Raw genomic sequence first — 18,020 nt, 5'->3', positions numbered from 1 at the left:
TCCTTCACCCCAGAAGGTTCTCATGTGCCCCTTTCCCTGTCTATCTGCCCCAACCAGAGGTAGCTACTATTCTAACTTCCATCGTTATAAATGACTTTTGCCTGTTTGTGAACGTCATATAAATGGAATTATATAACACGTACTCTTTGGTGCTGGGCTTCTTGTGGTCATGTTATATCTGTGACTTTCATCCCTGTTGTGTGTGGTAGTGGATCATTCTTTCTATTGCCCGTATTAGTAACATAGTGTCTTAGTCTACTGCGGCTGCTGTAATGAACTGTCAGAGTGTGAGTGGCTTATAAACAACAAGAATTTATTTCTCACAGTTCTGGAGGCTGGGAAGTGCAAGAGCACAGTGCCAGCAGATCAGTGTCTGGTGAGGACCCACTTCCTGGGTCACAGACAGCGGCCTTCTTGCTGTGTCCTCACAGAGTGGAAGGGGCTAAGGATCTCTGTTGGGTCTCTTCTATAAGAACATTAATCCCTTAATGAGGGCTCTACCCTCATTACCTAAACACCTCCCAAAGGCCCCATCTTTGGGGGTTAAAATTTCAATATATAAATTGGGGAGGGGGACACAAACACTCAGACCATAGTACATAGTGTTATTTTTATTTTTTATTTTTTATTTTTTTAGAATTTCACTTTTTATTTATTTATTTATTTATTTATTTATTTATGGCTGTGTTGGGTCTTCGTTTCTGTGCGAGGGCCTTCTCTAGTTGCGGCAAGCGGGGACCACTCTTCATCGCGGTGCGCGGGCCTCTCACTATCGTGGCCTCTCTTGTCGCGGAGCACAGGCTCCAGATGCGCAGGCTCAGTAGTTGTGGCTCACGGGCCCAGTTGCTCCGCGGCATGTGGGATCTTCCCAGACCAGGGCTCGAACCCGTGTCCCTTGCATTGGCAGGCAGACTCCCAACCACTGTGCCACCAGGGAAGCCCAGTGTTATTTTTGAAAGAGCCATACCTGGGCTTCCCTGGTAGCGCAGTGGTTAAGAATCCGCCTGCCAGTGCAGGAGACACGGGTTCAAGCCCTGGTCCGGCAAGATCCCACATGCCGCGGAGCAGCTAAGCCCGTGCGCCACGACTACTGAGCCTGTGCTCTAGATCCCTCGAGCCACAACTACTGAAGCCCATGTGCCTAGAGCCCGTGCTCTGCAACAAGAGAAGCCACCGCAACGAGAAGCCCGCGCACTGCAACGAAGAGTAGCCCCCGCTCACCGCAACTAGAGAAAAGCCCGCGCGCAGCAACGAAGACCCAACGCAGCCAAAAATAAATAAATTAATAAAAGAGCCACGCCTATTTCAAGCCCCCACAAAACCGGGATCTGGCCCTGACTTGCACAGCAGTCTGGATGGCAGGTTGGCCACAGGAGGCCCAGGTTTGGGTCCCCCAAACCTCCAAAGTCATCTCCTGTCAGACTTTGGCACAAACAGGCTCTGAGTGTTCTCAGGTGGAAAGTTCAGACTTCCCTGAGGACTGAGAGTTAGGAGCCTGAAATGGCCAAGGCCTCCAGCCAAAAGAGGAGCCCAAGGCCTGAGTCACCTTCAGGAAGTGAAGCAGCCACCAGGAGAGGTGGGGACCCGGGCTGGGAAGGAAAGACTGAGGATGGTGTTGGCCTCAGGCCAGAATCCCAAGAAATCCCTGATCTGCAGATACCTATCCCTTTACTGGACCAATCCAGGCAAACCCAAGAAACCTGGGATGTGACACATATACGAGGAAGAGGCTGCCCAGTGTGATCATATCTACTGGCAAGGTCTCAGTGCAGCAGCTACCTCAGGCCATCCACCCTCATACACCTGTCCTCCAGGGCCTTCAGAGGTGCTCCAAAGGCCCTCATTTGGCTGAAACGCCAACCGAACAAGTGAGCCAGGAAATAGTCTGGAGCCTAGACACTCCCCTCTCCCTGCCTAGGGTTCAGGCCCCATGTAGATGCCAAACCCAATGTCCTGGAAACTTATCTGCTTGGTACTTGGGACGCCGCTTGAGTTCAGATACCATTCCTTGTCCTCCATGGAAGTGGATTTGCTCAGTCCTGCCCTTGGCAGGGTTTGGCCATGGGGTTTGGAGGCCAGGGGGCCAGGAAGCCGTGCTGGAGTTTAGCCATTGCCCAAATGGCTCCCAGCTCACTGCCCAGGTATCAGATCCCCACCCACCTGGCCTCTTCCAGCACCTAAGCTTGGCCCAGTCCTCACTCCTTCTAAACTGACCCCCCTCAGGAGCCTCACCTCTACCATGTGCCCCAGCATAACCCCTTGTCTGGGCAGGACCTCAGTTGAGCCTTTCAGCCCCGTGCCCCCAAGCAGGCCAGCCTCTAGCCAGGTCCAGGCAGTCACTCACACATACACACAGGACTCAGCTCTGGCCTTCCTAGGTCACCAGTGTCCAACTCCTCAAAAGATGTGACTTTTTCCTATCTCCATAAGAAGCTCGCCCATAATAACAAACATCAAAGATATTGATGCCTTTGCACCCGCCACAGTTTATTTTCACCCCCACAGAGTCCTCTAAGGGTCCAGAGGACTGACCTCTACATGAGGTCCCAGCATTCCAGACTCCTCCGTCTCAGCATGAAGCTCCAAGATTCCCCATAGAAGAGGAAGAGAGCGTAGAAGATTGTGCCTCACAAAATTAAACTTCTAAGCAATACTAACAAGGAATATGATAGGGTGATAAGTGGAGGCGAGCTGTGTTCCATAGTAAAGTGTCATAAATTTCTTTTCTTTTCTAGGAAGGGGCCAGAGATTAATGTCAGACTCGGGTCATTTTTTTTTTTTTTTGGTTGTTTGTTAAGTTTAGTTAAATACATGTGTTAATAATTTAATGGTAACTACTAAAAAAATAAGAAAATATTCATTAAAAAAAAAAAAGAAGATTGTGCCTCAGCTCTTAAGGGAGGAACCCACCCACTGCACCTCCCGTCAATGCTCATCGGCCAGAACCAGTCACACTGCTGCTTCGAAAGGATGCTGGGAAGTGTAGTCCTCTGTGTGTCCAGGAAGGAGGGGAGACCTAGAAATATTGGTGAGCGCTAGCGCCTTAATCCATTCCAGCTGTTGTAACAAACTAGCACAGATTGGGTGGCTCATAAACAACAGGAATCTATCTCTCACAGCTCTGGAGTCTGGAAGTTTGAGAACAGGGTGTCAGCATGGTTGAGCAAGGGCCCTCTTTGGATTGCAGACTTCTGGTTTTGTCCTCACATGGTGAAAGGGGCGAGGGAGCTCTTTGGGGCTCTTTTATAAGGGCACTAATTCCATTCATGTGACCTCCACCCTCATGACCTAATCACATCCCAAAGGCCCCAGGTTTTCAACGTACAAATTTGGGGGGGACACAAACATTCAGACCATAGCAACTAGTAAAGTCTGCTGTAATGCCAGATGACCTGTTGTAGAACCAAAGGTCTGTCCCAGACTCCATGCAATCCCTGGAGAGCCGGAAGGGGGCCCATCAGAGCCCCCAGAAGGGCAGGGTGGACATGCAGACTTGGCCAGGAAGCAGGGCCAGGGGTCATGACTGAGGGAGGAATCTGACCAGCTGCCCAGGTCAGCTGTGGTGCATTTTCTGGCAAGAGGGAGTGCAGAGTGGTAGATTCTGGTTAGAGCTCCCCAAGCAGCTCCACAAATCCCAAAAAAAAGACTGCCTCAGGAAGATCAACAGTGTCTGTGGAGCGCCTCCCCCCGTCACCCACCATTGGTTTTGGACAATCAGCTCCCAGATTCTCGCCAGCACTCTTCCTGCCCCAGATTGTCCTCCTTGAAGAGTCTGATATTTAATAGAAAATCCATTAGTGTCCCTTGATGGCACATCATGCTTAGATGTAGGTTGAGAGCATCTCGGTAATAGCTGACACCAAAACCGCACTGTGGCAGGGGCCCCAGGAGGGAGGAACTATTTTTTCCTCTTTCTTACATAAAACATCTTTCCCCCTAGCCATGTTCTCCTTTGAATCGAGGCTGCAGCTGACTTTGATTTCAAAGCCACTAACCTTCCTCGGTCTGGCGGGTTCTCGAGAAGGGGTGCCTGGTTCTGCAGCCTGCCCCACGCACCAAGAGGGAAAGAAAGGTCGGCGGGGAAGCTGCGGGCAATGCGCCTCGAGAACAGCCGGCCACTTGCCAGCCCTTTGGTTCAGTTCTGTAAAGGCTCACTGAGTGCAGCAAGCCCTGTGCTCGGGCCTGGATAGGAGTAAGGTGTCAGGTCTATGTCTCGGGCCATCACACCTGGCGAGGGAGACCTGGTGTGCAGGTGCCGGGACTCAGGCATGCACAGGGCGTGGCCTCTGGCTGGATGCCCTGGAAGCCACCTGCTAATACCTGCTCATCCTCTATGGTGTCACCACCTCTGGAAAGCCTTCCTTAATGCCCTTGTGCTACCACGTAGAAAGCAGCTGGATGTTCAGTTCTGAAGTTCAGGAGCAAGCTCTGGGCTGAAGATCAAGATCTAGGCATCACCATCTGGGGTCCTTGTCCAGAGCGGTGTCAGGGAGCACTTGTGGCAAGTCAAGGGGTGGGCTGTGGCGGGTAAGGACAGTCATATGGAAAGAGCAAGTATAGACAGTTCTGAGCAGGAAAAGGAAGAGGATGGTGGGGTTGGGGGATCAGGGAGGACTTTATTTACTGGGAGAGATGTGAACATTTGTATGAGCTGAAGGGAAGGAGGCTTTGGAGACACTGAAATCCATGCATTTTGCCGCTGTTGATTACAGCCCTCTGATGAGCAAGGGCTGGGGAAACGGCTGTGAACAGGACTGGAGGGGAGCCTGCTGTCATAGCTGCTGACATGCCTGTGGGGAAAGAAACGATGAGCAAGCGGACAAATCAATGAACAATTATTTCAGATGATGATCAATGAAGGGAGGAAATAAACAGGGAGATGAGAGAGTGATGGGGGCCACTTGAACGGAGTGGTCAGGAAAGGCTCCCTGAGGAGGGGACTTTCAGGCTGACAGCTGAGTGACAAGTAGGTGGCAGGAAGAGAGGGTGGGGACTCTGGTGTGTGTGTGTGTGTGCAGTGGAATGTCTGTGGCCCTGTGGGTTGGCCTTGCCCGGGAGAGTGGAGGGTGGAGGGGAGGGTTGCTGGGTCTGTTGAGGAGTTTGGAGGTGGATGGAAGGGGGTACCGAACAGCCCCAGTTCTGGCTGAAATTGCACCTGCACGGTCCTGAGAGAGATGCCTGGCAAACTCCCAGGCTCACCAAGTGGCCCAGCCTCCCACCCCTGCTTCAGGGTTAGCTCAGGATGTCAGTACCCGGAGGCACCCCCAGACCCTGGACTAACAAGGCAGGGATCTCCTGGAGTATGGACAGGCAGTGGTTAACTGCTGCATTTTAAAAAGTATTAGTGGGAATTCCCTGACAGTCCAGTGGTTAGGACGCTGTGCTTCCACTGCAGGGGGTGCAGGTTCGATCCCTGGTCGGGGAACTAAGATCCCACATGCGGTGAGGCAAAAAAAAAAAAAAAAAAGTATTCGTGCCAGGCACAAAAGCCCACATAGTATATGATTCCAGTCATAAGAAATATTCAGTATGAGCATCCATAGAACAGAAAAATAGGTTAGTGGTTGCCCGGAGCTGGGGAAGTAGGGAATGGGGAGTGACCGCTTAATGGGTACAGGGTTTCCATTTGGGGTGATGAGAATGTCCTGGAACTAGAAGGTGGTGATGGTTACACCACATTGTGAATGTACTTAATGCCACTGAATTGTACATATGAAAATGGTTACAGCGGTAAATTTTATGTTATGTGCATTTTTACCACGGTAAAAAATAAAGGGAAAAAAAGGAGCAATGACAACATGTATGCCTTTTCCTGACTGTATAAGTCATATAAGCTCACTGTTTAAAAAATGGAAACCATTGACATAAAAATAATCAAAATCGCTATAAACCTTAGTGCATATTCCCTGTGCAGACATATGTGTAATTATCTATGATAAAAATGTAACACCATGTGTTCCATTTGAGAACCTGTTTTTTTCACTTACCTGTTTTATCACAAACATTTTCTATGTATTTTATAGCAGCTTTATTGAGATGTATTCATATACCATACAATTTATTCATTTAAAGTGTACACTTCAATGGTTTTTAGTATATTTACAGAGCTGTGCAACCATCACCACAATTTCAGAACTTTTTAATCACCCCAAAAAAGAAGCCCTGCACCCATTAGCCATCACTCCCCATTTCATGGTTTTTAAATAAAGACCTACAGCATCATTCTCTCTGGCCAAATGGTACCACATTGCATCAAACCTTAAACACTGTCAATTGCAAGATGAACTTGTTTTATTTACCACCAAGAAAGAAAAATCCCTGCCAACTGACCCATGACACATGCTTCCTTATCTTCTTGTCACTTAATTTGTAGTTAGTGGAAGAGGGCTTTTAGACTTATTTGGACATATTTAGTACTCGCAATGTATATAACTCAATGGGAGTAACAATATGAAACCTATGACCAAATTCATACATACACAGGAATGACAACTAGCCATAGGACACAACCTGATTTCAGAGATGTTAAAATTTTTTTTAAAAAAGTGCTCACCCTAGAATCGATGATATCCAATATTGCAGAGTATGGAGTGAACTTGGCTGTGAAACAACAGAAGTTGACTCTGCTAACTGAGGCAGAAAAGGAATTTGTGGGAGGAAGAGTTCATAGAATCAGTGCTGGAGACCTAGGCTTAGGAGCAAGAAGGGATGGGCCACCCAGAGCACAGCTGTCCTAAATACCCTTCAGGATGAGTCTGCTCAGGGCACGCTACAGGGCTCTGCCACTGCCCTGAACAAGCTCTGTGTCCCCGCATCTCTGCATCATTCCTTCAAGAGCCAAAGCCCTGGGCAAGAGCCTCCGATTGCCCGAGGCTGCAACATAAGGCCCAGGATCTTGCCTCTCACCTGGTTGGGGATTTCCTCCCATCTCGGCTGCATAGCCAAGGAAATATCCCCCAAATGGGTGTGCTACAATTATTTAGCCTGTAATGTCAGATATTTATACTGCTTCCAATGTCTCAGTATCATAAACAATGCAGAGGTGAACCTCTTCACTCATATATCGTCATGCACTTGTCAGGACACGTCAAGGATACATTCGTAGATGCAAGATCATTGGGTAAAATGACAGGTGCATTTTTAGGCTTTGGACACTCTTACTGCCCATGTCCAGTAGGCTCCTCTGAGTAGATGTGCTTTGTCTGGCATCAGCTGGTTTGCACACTAAGGTGAAGAAAACAAAAGTCCAGAGGGAGCATTGAGGGAACCAGAATTTGGGGTGATGCGTGCACTCCAGGGCTTTTTTGTGGAGCCAGAATGTTCTCTGTGGGATCTCTCAGCGGAAGAGTGTGGTGGAAGGGAGTATAGTGTTATAATAATAGTAACTAGCAATTACAGAGTGCTTGGCACGTGTTTTAAGCCCTTATATGGATTCCTTTAATCCTTACAATATTCAGTAGAAGGGCTGTCTCTGGGTTTGAATCCTGATTCCATGGCCTTGGGCAAGTCACCCCACCCCTAGCAGCCTCAGTTTCCTTAGATATAAAACAAAGATGCTGGCCCCACCCACCTCGTTGGGCTACTGTGAGGTCTGAAATGGCATGGTCTGGGTAAGGAGTTCTCACGGGGGCCCAGAAGGGGCTGCCACGTCAGCTGTCCTGTGGGAGAAAGGGAGGGAGGTGACTGATTCCCTGGTGTTCTGCCCTGGGACCCTTGTGGCCACTCATCAGACCCTTCCCCGCAGGTGGATGAAATCTTGGGGGACCAGCCGATGACCAAGGAGCGGGTGTTCGCTGCTCTCAAGCAGTTCGCGGCTGAGCAGCGGGTAGATGAGCTGGTGTGGGCGCTCACCCTGGTGCTGCCCCTCGAGGCCCGTGGGCCCCTCCTGGAGAACCTCAGGTACATCAACTGGGGGCAGGATGGGCAAGCAGGGGTGTCCACTCTCCCACCACCCCCCCAGGCTCTGCTGCTGCTGTCGCTGTGTGGCCTGCTCCTGAGCTGGACCCCAACACCCCGTCAGCCCCAGGATATGGGTGGGCCAGTGACCCCGAAGGCTGACCCTGGGAAGGGCAGCTGTTGGCTTTGCTGGCTGCCAGGGCATCACTTTGAGTGAGAAGGAAAGGGCTGCCAACTGCTGGGCTGGGACGGTCTGCAGAGAAGACCCACCTCCTGAGCTGAAGCCACAGTCTGCCCTGTTCTGTCCAAAACCCGATCACAGAAATCTCCAGTGTGACACCAAGACACTCCTAGCTCTTCATTGAGAGGGAGTAATGGCGCAGTGTCAAGACAAGGAAGCCTGGAGCTGTGCTGTGTCCATCCCGGGCGCCACCCCCCCATCCTATACACAGTGTGTTCTCTCTGCCCTTTGATGATGCCAGCTGCATGCCAAGAACATTGCCAGGGCCCTAGAGGAACACTCTCTCACTGAATCCCACCAGCACTATTATTGTCCCCATTCCACACAGGTAGACTGAGGCTCAGAGAGGTTAAGGGACTGGCCCAAAGTCACACAGCAAATGAGTAGCAGTCACAAGAACATGAACCAATTAGCTGTGCACTTTCTGCTCAGCTTTGGACCTTCTAAATTCCTCCTTCAGGGAAAAAAAAAAAAAATCTCCTGGTAGGTCCACACCTGGAGTGGCCTTGGGAATCTCCCGAAACCGGCCCCCACCTCCACCCCCATCCTGCCCTGCACCGCACAGCTTTGATCAGGCCCCCCTGGGCCTGAATGATGTGTTCCCTGCACGGATCCTGCGGGGCTGACTCTCCACCCCCTGCCTCCAGGGCCTGTGACGCTCCCCCACCCCCGCCCCTCCCCCTTCCTGGGCTCAGCCCGCCCCCTCCCCTCGCTGCCATTCACCCCGCAGCCTGCCCCTCCCTCTGGGCCTGGCCAATGTCAGGGATCGGGCTGGCCACCCCCACTCCCCAAGCCCGGGCGCAGCGTCTCCGCTCTGCAGCAGAGCACAGAAGGCCACCAAAAGAGGCCACCATGAGCTGCCTGGGGTGAGTTAGGGGCCTGTCCCTTGCTGGGAAAATCCGGAGAGAGAAAAAGTTATTTCTAGAGCCAAATTTGCAGAGCAGATGAGGCGCTGGCGCTGAGGGCTCCCTGGGGAGGTGATGGATGGGGAGCCCCCCACCCCGCCCCTCCGCACCAGGGCTGGGCCAGGGGCCGGGCGGCCAGGCTGTCCCTGGGAAGTTGGCATGCGTGTCTTAAGGCTGTTAGCAGCCAGACTCAGCTGGAGGCCCCCTCGGTCCCTCATCTCCCTCCGGCGCTGCCCAGGCTTCCGTCCCTGCCGCCTCTGCCGGGCCAGCCGGTCTGCCTCCCGGGACAGCCCCTACGCCCGCCTTTCCTGTCCGCGGCTCGTCCCCGAGCGGCCGGCAGCGGGTCAGGAAGAGCCGGGGTGGAGGAGGCACCCCCTTGGGCACGCTCGATTTAGAGCCTGGGAAGCGGGAACCCTGCACACCTGGGGGTGCCCAGTCCCCGCAGCGTCCCCGTCCCCGGGGCGCTGCTGGGGAGGATGAAACAGCAGCCTCTGTTGTCCGCGCATCAAGGGCGACAGGAAAATTGGGGAGGCTGCTGGAGGAGGGGGCGGTGCCCAGCTGGGCTCTGCAGGGAGAGGGGTGCCCTGGCAGCGTGGCTTCAGCCACCCATCCCCCCACCTCCCCACCCCCCTCCACCAGGCTCTGGTATACTGGTGCACTCTGGTGCCCATGTACTGGGTTCCAGGGATGAAGTGATGATCCCCACGCAGCACCTTCCCGAGAGAGCTCAGAGAAGGCATGGAGGACTCAGACAGTTTTCTGTGATTCTGAGAGCTGAGCACCAGCCGGGGGGCAGCTGAGAATGAACTCAGCACAGGGCAGTCAGGGCAGGCTGCTTGGAGCAGGCAGCAAGTTCCAGTGCTGGAGCTCAGGCAGTGACCGGTGGGGTGTGGCATGTGCCCTGTGGAGGTGGGAAGATAGTTCATCAGGGCCAGGCATCTAGCCACAGAGGTGGAGCCCGGAGAGCCAAGGCGAGGGTGGTGCCACACACAGCCCAACCCTGGGTACCCAACTGTGCCTAGCTGTGACCCACCCTGCCTTGGTAGAGGGCCAGGAAGGGCTCTGGCCTTGGGACCCCCCCGACTGAGGAGAGACAAGGTTTGAATGAGAGGTGCAGCAGCAAAGGGTAGGTAAAGATACATGTGTGTGTGTGTGTGTTGTGCTCGTGTGTGTGCACACTCGACAGAGGCTGGAACCCACCCAAATCACCGTGTGGCCTCTGAGGGGTGGTCCCAGTGGCCAAACTGGAAGACCTGGGGAGAAAGGAGAAGGAGCAGTGAGACCATGAAGTTCGGCCATCCAGTGCAGTAGCCACTAGCCACGTGTCACTCTTTAACATTGAATTTAATGAATATCAAATACAATTTAATATTCAGCGTGGCCTCATCATCTTAGCATGGCCAGGGTGAGATTTGGGTCAGTGGCGATGTTGTAAGTAAAGGGTCTTATCTTTCTTTACGACAGCAGTTCCTCCTGTGGCTCAGAGCCTAATTTGGGCCTATCCCCAAAGGGATCCCAGTTTGATGAAGTGATAAAATGACTTTCTAATTAGGACAGGCCAGGTAGTTTGGAAAGCGTGACGTGGATAGGAGGGAACAGGAAAGCAAAGTCAGCTTTGTGCTCTGCTAGTGTTTCAGGAAAAAATGCAAAGAAGGAAAGGGTCAGGGGTAGGGGTCGGGAGAGGAAACAGCTGAGGTGGTGGAGGAAGCTGTGTTTTGAATCCCAGCAGACCTAGCTCGGACCCCCAGTCCACTCACTGGCTGTGTGACCTTGAGCAGTTTCACTAACCTCTACACTTTATCCATAAAAATGGGGTTGGTCATTTCTACTTGTTCCCAGTTGGGTTCTTGGTAGGAAAGCATATAAATGGCTTGAAATGCCAATTTCAAGCAGAAAAGAGATTAGTTGAGAATCTGGGGGATAGGGTGTGAGCACCTCCTTCACCCTCTTCTGCTTTAATGACAAGTGTCAGAGACACCATCATACAAAGTTCCTTGCAAAATTCTATGACACTGTGTAGGGGGAAGTGCCAGGCATCTAATATGTGCTCAGTTAAATTGGTTTCCCCTAGGGAAGGTCTCTTTCTCCCTAGAGAGGTTCCTTGACCATGGCACTATTGACATTTGGGGTCCCATGTTTCTGTGTTGCTGGGGGCTGTCCTGCATGTTGTAGGGTGCTTAGCAGCAACCCTGGCCTCTGCTCACTAGATGCCAGTAGCCCACCCGCCTCCCACTTGCCATTTTGTGACAACCAAAACTGTCTCCAGACAATGCCAAACGTCCTCTGGGGGGCCCCCCAGTTGAGGAACACTGCCCTAGTGTGATCTGCCTTTGGTAGCACCCTCTTGCTGGGCAGACATTTCAGCAAGACCAGCCTGGCCCACCCTATGCTGCCATGGGTCATCTGGCCAGATGCACCAGCTGCTGGCCCCTTTGGTGCCTTCACTGTGCTGGGGTGGCAGAGGGGGGAACCTGGCCCCAAGGCAGCGAGTGCACTGCTGGCTGTGTCTGGATTCAAGCAGGAGCATCTGCTCTGCGGTCACGTCTCCAGTGCCCATGGCAACGTGGGCAGTCTTCACAGCCTCAGGCGGGCCTGGTTCTGGATGCTGGGCCATCACAGCTGGTACCAAACAACCAGGAATGGCTCTATCATGATGGGACGGCTGTGGCCCCGTGGATGACAGGGAGCTGTGCTCACTGTGAGGATTCTCAGACACTTCTCCCCCCGGCAGGGCTGAGGCCAGGCGTGGGGAGGACTCCGAATGAGGACTGGCTCTGGCTTCCTGCTGCTGCAGGGGAGACATAAAGCCGTGAGAGGTCACCCCAGAGTGGTGGCCTCCCTGGGGCCAGGCATGCAGGGCTGAAGTGTGTTGGGCAGCACGGCCTGGACAGAGGACAGAGACTGACCGTCAGGGCTGCAGGAACCCCCAGGCAGGCTCATGGAGGATGTCCCCCGCAAAGACTGAGGCGGAGGCAAAGTCCCCAGGGCTTCCTGCCTCTGCCGTTCCAGCCTGTCTGGGTGGTGGCCGCCTCCTTGTGCTGAGCCCCCCAGCCCCTGCCCCCAGCGCCCTGCCCCTTTGAGGCTGTCCCTGAGAAACCCCTCCCAGGATGCCCTGGGCGGGCTCCCAGGCATCTATCCTTTGGTCCTCAGAGCTCAGATTCTCACTCTTTCCAGCCTGAAGCTAGGACTCGGATCTGCAAGAAATGACAAGGCAGTGGGGGCCCTGGGGCCTGCTCCTGCTGTGTCTTCCAAGGCCTGGCAGGCCCAGAGCCGGAGGAGGAGTCCAGACCCCCTTTCCTGTTATCTCCGTCTCTTCCCCTTAGCTGGTCCTCCCCTCACCTCTCCCAGTAGGACACGCCCATCCCAGGGAGGCCCTCTATTCCCCCCCACCACCGCCCTCGCCTGGCACTTGCCCCAACCCGGCTGCCCCCTCCTCACTTCCACTCACTCGCCACGTCTCATTAACTTGACTTCCTGTGTTTTAGAATTTGGCCACTTGTCCCATCCCAACATCCTTTGCTGTGCCCCTCCCAGCATCACCCCTCCCCTGGTGTACCAAAACCTTCGGGGTCCCTCCACCTTCCCTTAAATCCTTATACCCTCCCATGGCTCCTCACTGTTCTGAGTGCAGCTTGAGCGGCTGACAACGGCATTCAAGGCCTTCTTCTCTAGCCCCTTCTCCTCTGGAGCTTCCCCCTGCGTGGGAAGGGAGGGTCTCTCTGGCCGACACCTGCTGAGTCCTCGAGTCCCAGCGCAAAGGCCACCTCCTCCAGAAAGCCTTCCCAGGCTCTGCACAAGGCAGTCGGAGCTTCCTCTGAACGGTCGGGTTCGGCCTCGCTGCAGCCGGGTGTTGGGGACTCTCCGGAGCGCCGCGGCCCGAGGGGTCGGAGGCGAGGCGCCTGGGGAGGTGCTCGTGGAGGGGGCCAGAGGAGGCAGCGTGATGGCCTCGGTCAGCCCCAGCTCGCGGGGAGCTCACTGAAGGGTCCCCCGGAGGGGCGGGGCCGGGCGGGGCGGGGCGGGGCCACCCGAGAGGGGGCGGGCGCGGGGCCTCGGGCCCAGCCGGCTCGGGAGGGGCCGAGAGCGCTCGCCCAGCAGAGGCGCGTGGAGTCTCGGTGCCCTCGCTCTGCTCGCGGGCTCCGCCACCCGCTGCCCATCGGCACCTGCCGCGCCGCCGTCGCCGGCTTCAGATGGGGAAGGACCAGGGCTTCTCTCGGCACTTTCGGTAGTTTCCCCACTGCGCCCCGAGCCCCCGGGAACCGCGCGCCCTGGTGCGACGGACCCGCCTCCGGCTGACTTGAAAAGGGGTGGGGCTGGGACACTGAGGGGCTTCGCTGTCCTGGGTGGGCACCCACCGAGCCTGGCTGGGGGCGGGGGCTTGGGAGGGCAGGCATAAACCGGAAGGTTATTAAAGGGGCGAGTTCCCCGCGCTAGGCGCCTGGAACCCGTCCGAGGCCCTAGGGGTCGGGATCCGGGTCGAGGATCAAGGGCTGGGATTGAAAAGCCCGCTTTCCTTCCTACGACCGGACTGACTGAGGGAACTGGGCAGAGAACAAGGTGGGGAATGTGGTGGAGAGAGAGGACCCTATGGGAGCCCCGGGTAGGAACCTGGAGTTGGATTTAGACCTGATCCCCCAGAGAGAACAGAACTGACTCTGAGTGCAAGGTCATTGTGTGGCACCCAGAAGAGCCCTGTGGCCACAGAGAAGCTTCTCGGCATAGCAGGGACCTGGGAGTCCTGCGGCAGCCATAGCCAGGCTGTCAGGTCAAAGGGGCATCAAATCCATCAGACACAGTGGTCCATGCATCTGGATCTGCTGGGCCAGTCAATTCAGAGCAGACCCAGGGCTGGGGTGCCTAGGCCAGACTGAGCCGCATGGAGGGCACACCACACCAGCCAGAAAGGGCGTCTGGCACACCAGGCAGCCTTGGCTTCCGTCTCAGCCCCGAGAACACCAAGGAGGGAATGGGCCACCCAACCTTCTCCTACCTGTGCAGTTGGTGACTCACCTGGTTTCCACTGCAGGGGCGGGGTGGCGGCGTTTCTTATTGCTGCTAGAGGGTGGCAGGTTGGACCTAGGGGCTGGGGGTGTTGGGCTGATACCTTCTGGAGCCTGGGGCCGGAGCCAAAGTGTAAGGTAGACAGTTTCCGGCTTGTCATCTCTGCTTTGCCTGAGCATGAGGCATGTGGGGAATGTGCAGGCCAGGCGGATGGAGAAGCCAGGCTCTGGAGACCTTGACTGACCATCTGGGGAATGCGACTGAGGCTCTAGATTTTCGGGAACCACTGGGGGTGGGCAAGGATGAGTGGATCAGGCGATGACTCTCCTGGCAGAGTTGAGCAGGCCATCATTCTAACCTCCTGGTTGCCTGGGACATCCAGATCTGAAGCAGAGCTCACGGGGGTGTGGGGGGCAGGCCCTGATGCACCCTCCTCCCCGAGGATCCACATCCCTTCCCTCCCACCAGGCAGCTTAGTCTGTCCACTGACCTTATTAAACTACCCACAGAGATCAGGGGAACTTAATGGGGGCCGCTGTGCGACATCAGAGGCGTTGTATTTCAGCTGGCTGCAAGGCCGCTGCTCCCTCCCCTCCTCCCATGCCCTTGGCACTGGCTCCTGGTCGAAAGAACAGGAAAGGGAGCCTTGGGATGCAGCCAGGGAGGCCTCGATAGCAACCAGACCTTCAGGGGCCCTCGACAGAGCCCTGCCACAGTGCGGACGTCCAGAGGCAGGGCTTCCATCTCAGCTGTGCCGAGGGCAGCCGAGTAACCCTGGAACGTTAGGGATCCTCTCTGAGCCTCAGAATCCTCTGCCATGGGCCAGGGAGTCCACCAGGATGTTAACTGCTGCATTACTCAGAAGTATGGGTGGGCCACTGGTAGACCCCCATTTACTGAGTCTCTGAGTCCCAACCATGTGCCAAGCCCTGGCTGGTCCCTGTGGGTCACACCCAAGCTTCAGACCCAGCCCTCTGAGAGCTTCCAGCCTTGCTGAGAAGACCTATGGGCACCAAGGAAACATTCCAGGGTGTGGACCCCAACAAGGGACTGTGTGAGCCTCCCCACTGCCTCTCATCACTTCCAGGGTGACTCCTTTTAGAGCAGGGTCCACAGTACCTTCAGCTTTGAAGCCCAGAGCCTGGCTGGCACAGATAGCAGAGACTTCCTAAAACATGTTGGACAAAACTGGAGGAAGGCCAGTGTTGGGTGTTGAAGGGCGAGCCCAGTTTAGCTAGGAGAGCAGAGAGAGTGTGCTAGGTGGGGGCCACAGCCTGGGCAAAAGTGTACAAGACAGGACTGCATGTGGTGGTCCTGGCACTTTCTGAGGCGGCAGCTGTAGAGAGGGCTGCTGGGAGAAGCAAGCTGGGAGATGGGGAGTCTGATGAGGGTCTGGGCGAAGTCTGACCCCGGAGCGGATTGTGGCTTCAGTTTTCTCCAGCAGAGTTGCCTGGAATGAGGCAGGGAGATGGTGGGTGGTGGGGACCCCTATCTGGTGTTTGGCCTGGCTGGTGGGAGGGCATGAGATGAGGGAGTCTGGGAGAGGCCAGAGATGGGAAGACAGAGGCAAGAGGAGGAACGGGTCCATGGACGGGCTTTGAGGGCACTGAGGGCCCCGAGGCCAGAGTAATGGGGACAGTGGGGACGAGACTTTCCCAAAGTGCAGCAAGCAGGGCGCCGTGGCCTTCGTGTGGCCCGGGCCCGTTGGGGCGCAAGTCCGGGCACCGAGGGGTACACTTGGGGTGTGGGCTGCTGATTCCCCCGCCACCCCTGGGTGGAGGGGAGAGCCGAGGGCAACGCCCACGAAGAGAAGTCTTTGGGCCGAGGTTTGCCGAGTTCGGGGCGCGATCGGGGGCGCGCCCCGACTCTGCTGTCCTCGCCGGCAGGATCTTCATCCCCAAGAAGCACCGGGCGCGCTTCGACGAGGTCGTGTCTCAGGGTCTGCTGGGCAAGCTATGCCGCGCCCGGCGGGCGCAGGGCGCGCAGCGACTGCGCCGGAGCCGCAGCGAGGAGCGGCCGGAGCGCCTCCTGGTGTCCACGCGCGCCAGCGCCGCCCCGCGCCGTCCCGACGAGCCTCCCCAGCGCAAGGCCGCCTCTCTGCTCGGCAGCCGCGCCGGCCCCGGGGGCGCGCGCAGGTACCCGAGACGCGTGGGCGCGGGCTGCGGACGCCTCTCGGTCGGTGGGCTCGGGACGGAGACCCGGGCAGAGGGCGCGGGGGCGAAGCGAGGACACCTGGGGGTTGGGGTCCAGGAGAGGTGAAGGGGAGCGGGACACTGGACGTCGTCATCTCCTGCACCCCCCAGGCTCCTCTCCCCAGGGAAAGGCAAGCTGCTCGCCCCCCACCCGCCCCTTCTTTCTCCCCAGGACGGTCCGAGTCTACAAGGGCAACAAGAGCTTCGGCTTCACGCTTCGCGGCCACGGACCTGTCTGGATCGAGTCTGTGCTGCCTGGTGAGGTGTGGGTGGGTTGTTCAGGATGGGGTGAAGGAGTCTGTCAGGCCGATGCTCAGCAGCCCCTCCCCCTTTCAGGTACCAACCTCAAGTAGCCTGTGTCCTCTGAGTGTCCCACAGCAGCAGATCCAAATCATCCACCTTCCCCAGTCAGGACAAACCCCCTCCAAGTTCAGGGTCACCCCTGCGCCAAGTGAGCCAAGTTCTCCATCCAGATCTTTCCTATGTCCACAGGGAGGACTAAGGGCACTGCCTGAGACACTGGGGCAGCCGGGACAGAGCTGGTGCCCGCCCAGGCTGAGCCCCAGCCAACATTCCCATTCCCTGGGAACTGGGCACTTGCTGGGCAGGCAGCAGGGCTTCAGGACCTCTTTCCCACTATCCAGCCCCCAGCCCCCCAAATCTGGACTCCCCTCCTCCTGCCACCTGGCCAGCCCCTTCTTGCTCCTGGAATGGTGCATCTTGAAAAAGGCAGTCTTCTCAGTGAAGGAATTCCTTCTTCCCACCCTTCCAGTGGGGCGTTGAGGGGAGGGAGGGAAGAAACCCATTTATTGTGGAGGCAGCCCATTCCCTTGTGGAAGGTCTCCGTGGACAGACATATCTCCTGGTACTGAATTGAGCTCTCCCTCCCTGTAACCAGCCCACAGGGCTGGGTCACCTGCTCTGTCCCCATCCCCTCCCAGCACCTGAACATGATGCTCCTAGTGAACCAGCCCCATCGGTGCCCCTGCTGACGCTGAGTTCTTTCTACCCTTCTGCATCTCACATCTCCAGAGCATGGATTTGTGAGAAGGGCTCTTCTGATCCCTGGGAAAGTGCCCCAGTGCCTTTGCATCACTGTTCCGGCCTTCGGATCATTCTGAGACCCAGTCCATCTTGGACTGTGTCAATGACATCACTAAGTCATTGACACACTGTTGTAGAGAAAAGGCCCAAGGCTGCTCTCTGGGGAGCTTCCTCTAGGCATGATTAATCTCTCCTCTTTGGATATGTCTCTTCCAACTTTGCCATCACCCCCACCCCCACCTCCCTGCCTCTCCCTCATGTGTAGCCAGAGATACTTGGCCTGGGGCCATGTTAAAATCCAGGGGTGCTGTTCTCCCCAACCCAACCTCCAGGCTGGTAACCCCATGCCTTCCTCGTCATAGGAAGCCAAACGGGTGCTTCGATGGGAGCTTTTACAGATGGGGAAACAGGGCTTGAGAGACTCTGGCAAATCAAGGACTAGAACCTGGGGTCTCCTGACTCCTGATCCAGTGATCTTTCATCCCTTGCTACTACCTCTCTGGCCTTTCCACCCCAGCCTGGCCCAAGCTTCCAGGCAGGCCATGTTGGATTTGTCACCATCGCCCTCTCCCCCTTTTCAGTCCCAGGAAAAAAGACTCCCCCTGGCCCGCTCTCTCAGGAATTCTTCCCTGATCATTCCCCTTCCTCTCCTGACAATCCCCACCTCAAGAGAGAGCCAACTACTCACAGTCTGAGAGTATATTTAGGCATCTATCATTTCCCCCCACTTGCTTCCACATCAAA

At 55.8% G+C, this 18,020-nt stretch overlaps 1 protein-coding gene across 7 annotated transcripts in view; it reads left to right on the top strand.

The window, feature by feature from the left end:
• GRID2IP (Grid2 interacting protein) overlaps nt 1-18,020 on the top strand; it is a 59,559-nt gene that overhangs the window by 23,070 nt on the left and 18,469 nt on the right. For 3 of the 7 annotated variants that reach the window (XM_059896218.1, XM_059896217.1, XM_059896223.1), the window contains 3 exons: nt 7,745-7,899; nt 15,927-16,175; nt 16,405-16,490. In XM_059896218.1, coding sequence (XP_059752201.1) covers nt 7,745-7,899; nt 15,927-16,175; nt 16,405-16,490 — 490 coding nt within the window. Of the gene's footprint in view, nt 1-7,744; nt 7,900-8,976; nt 9,004-13,210; nt 13,265-15,926; nt 16,176-16,404; nt 16,491-18,020 lie in introns of those variants that run through there. The other 4 variants (XM_059896221.1, XM_059896220.1, XM_059896219.1 and 1 more) reach the window with 2 other exon arrangements.

Source organism: Balaenoptera ricei, chromosome 15, assembly GCF_028023285.1.
Source record: "Balaenoptera ricei isolate mBalRic1 chromosome 15, mBalRic1.hap2, whole genome shotgun sequence".
In the NCBI taxonomy this organism is placed as follows: domain Eukaryota; kingdom Metazoa; phylum Chordata; class Mammalia; order Artiodactyla; family Balaenopteridae; genus Balaenoptera; species Balaenoptera ricei.
The sequence above is the reverse complement of the archived record's forward strand: the minus strand, read 5'-3'. Positions and strand labels throughout refer to the sequence as shown.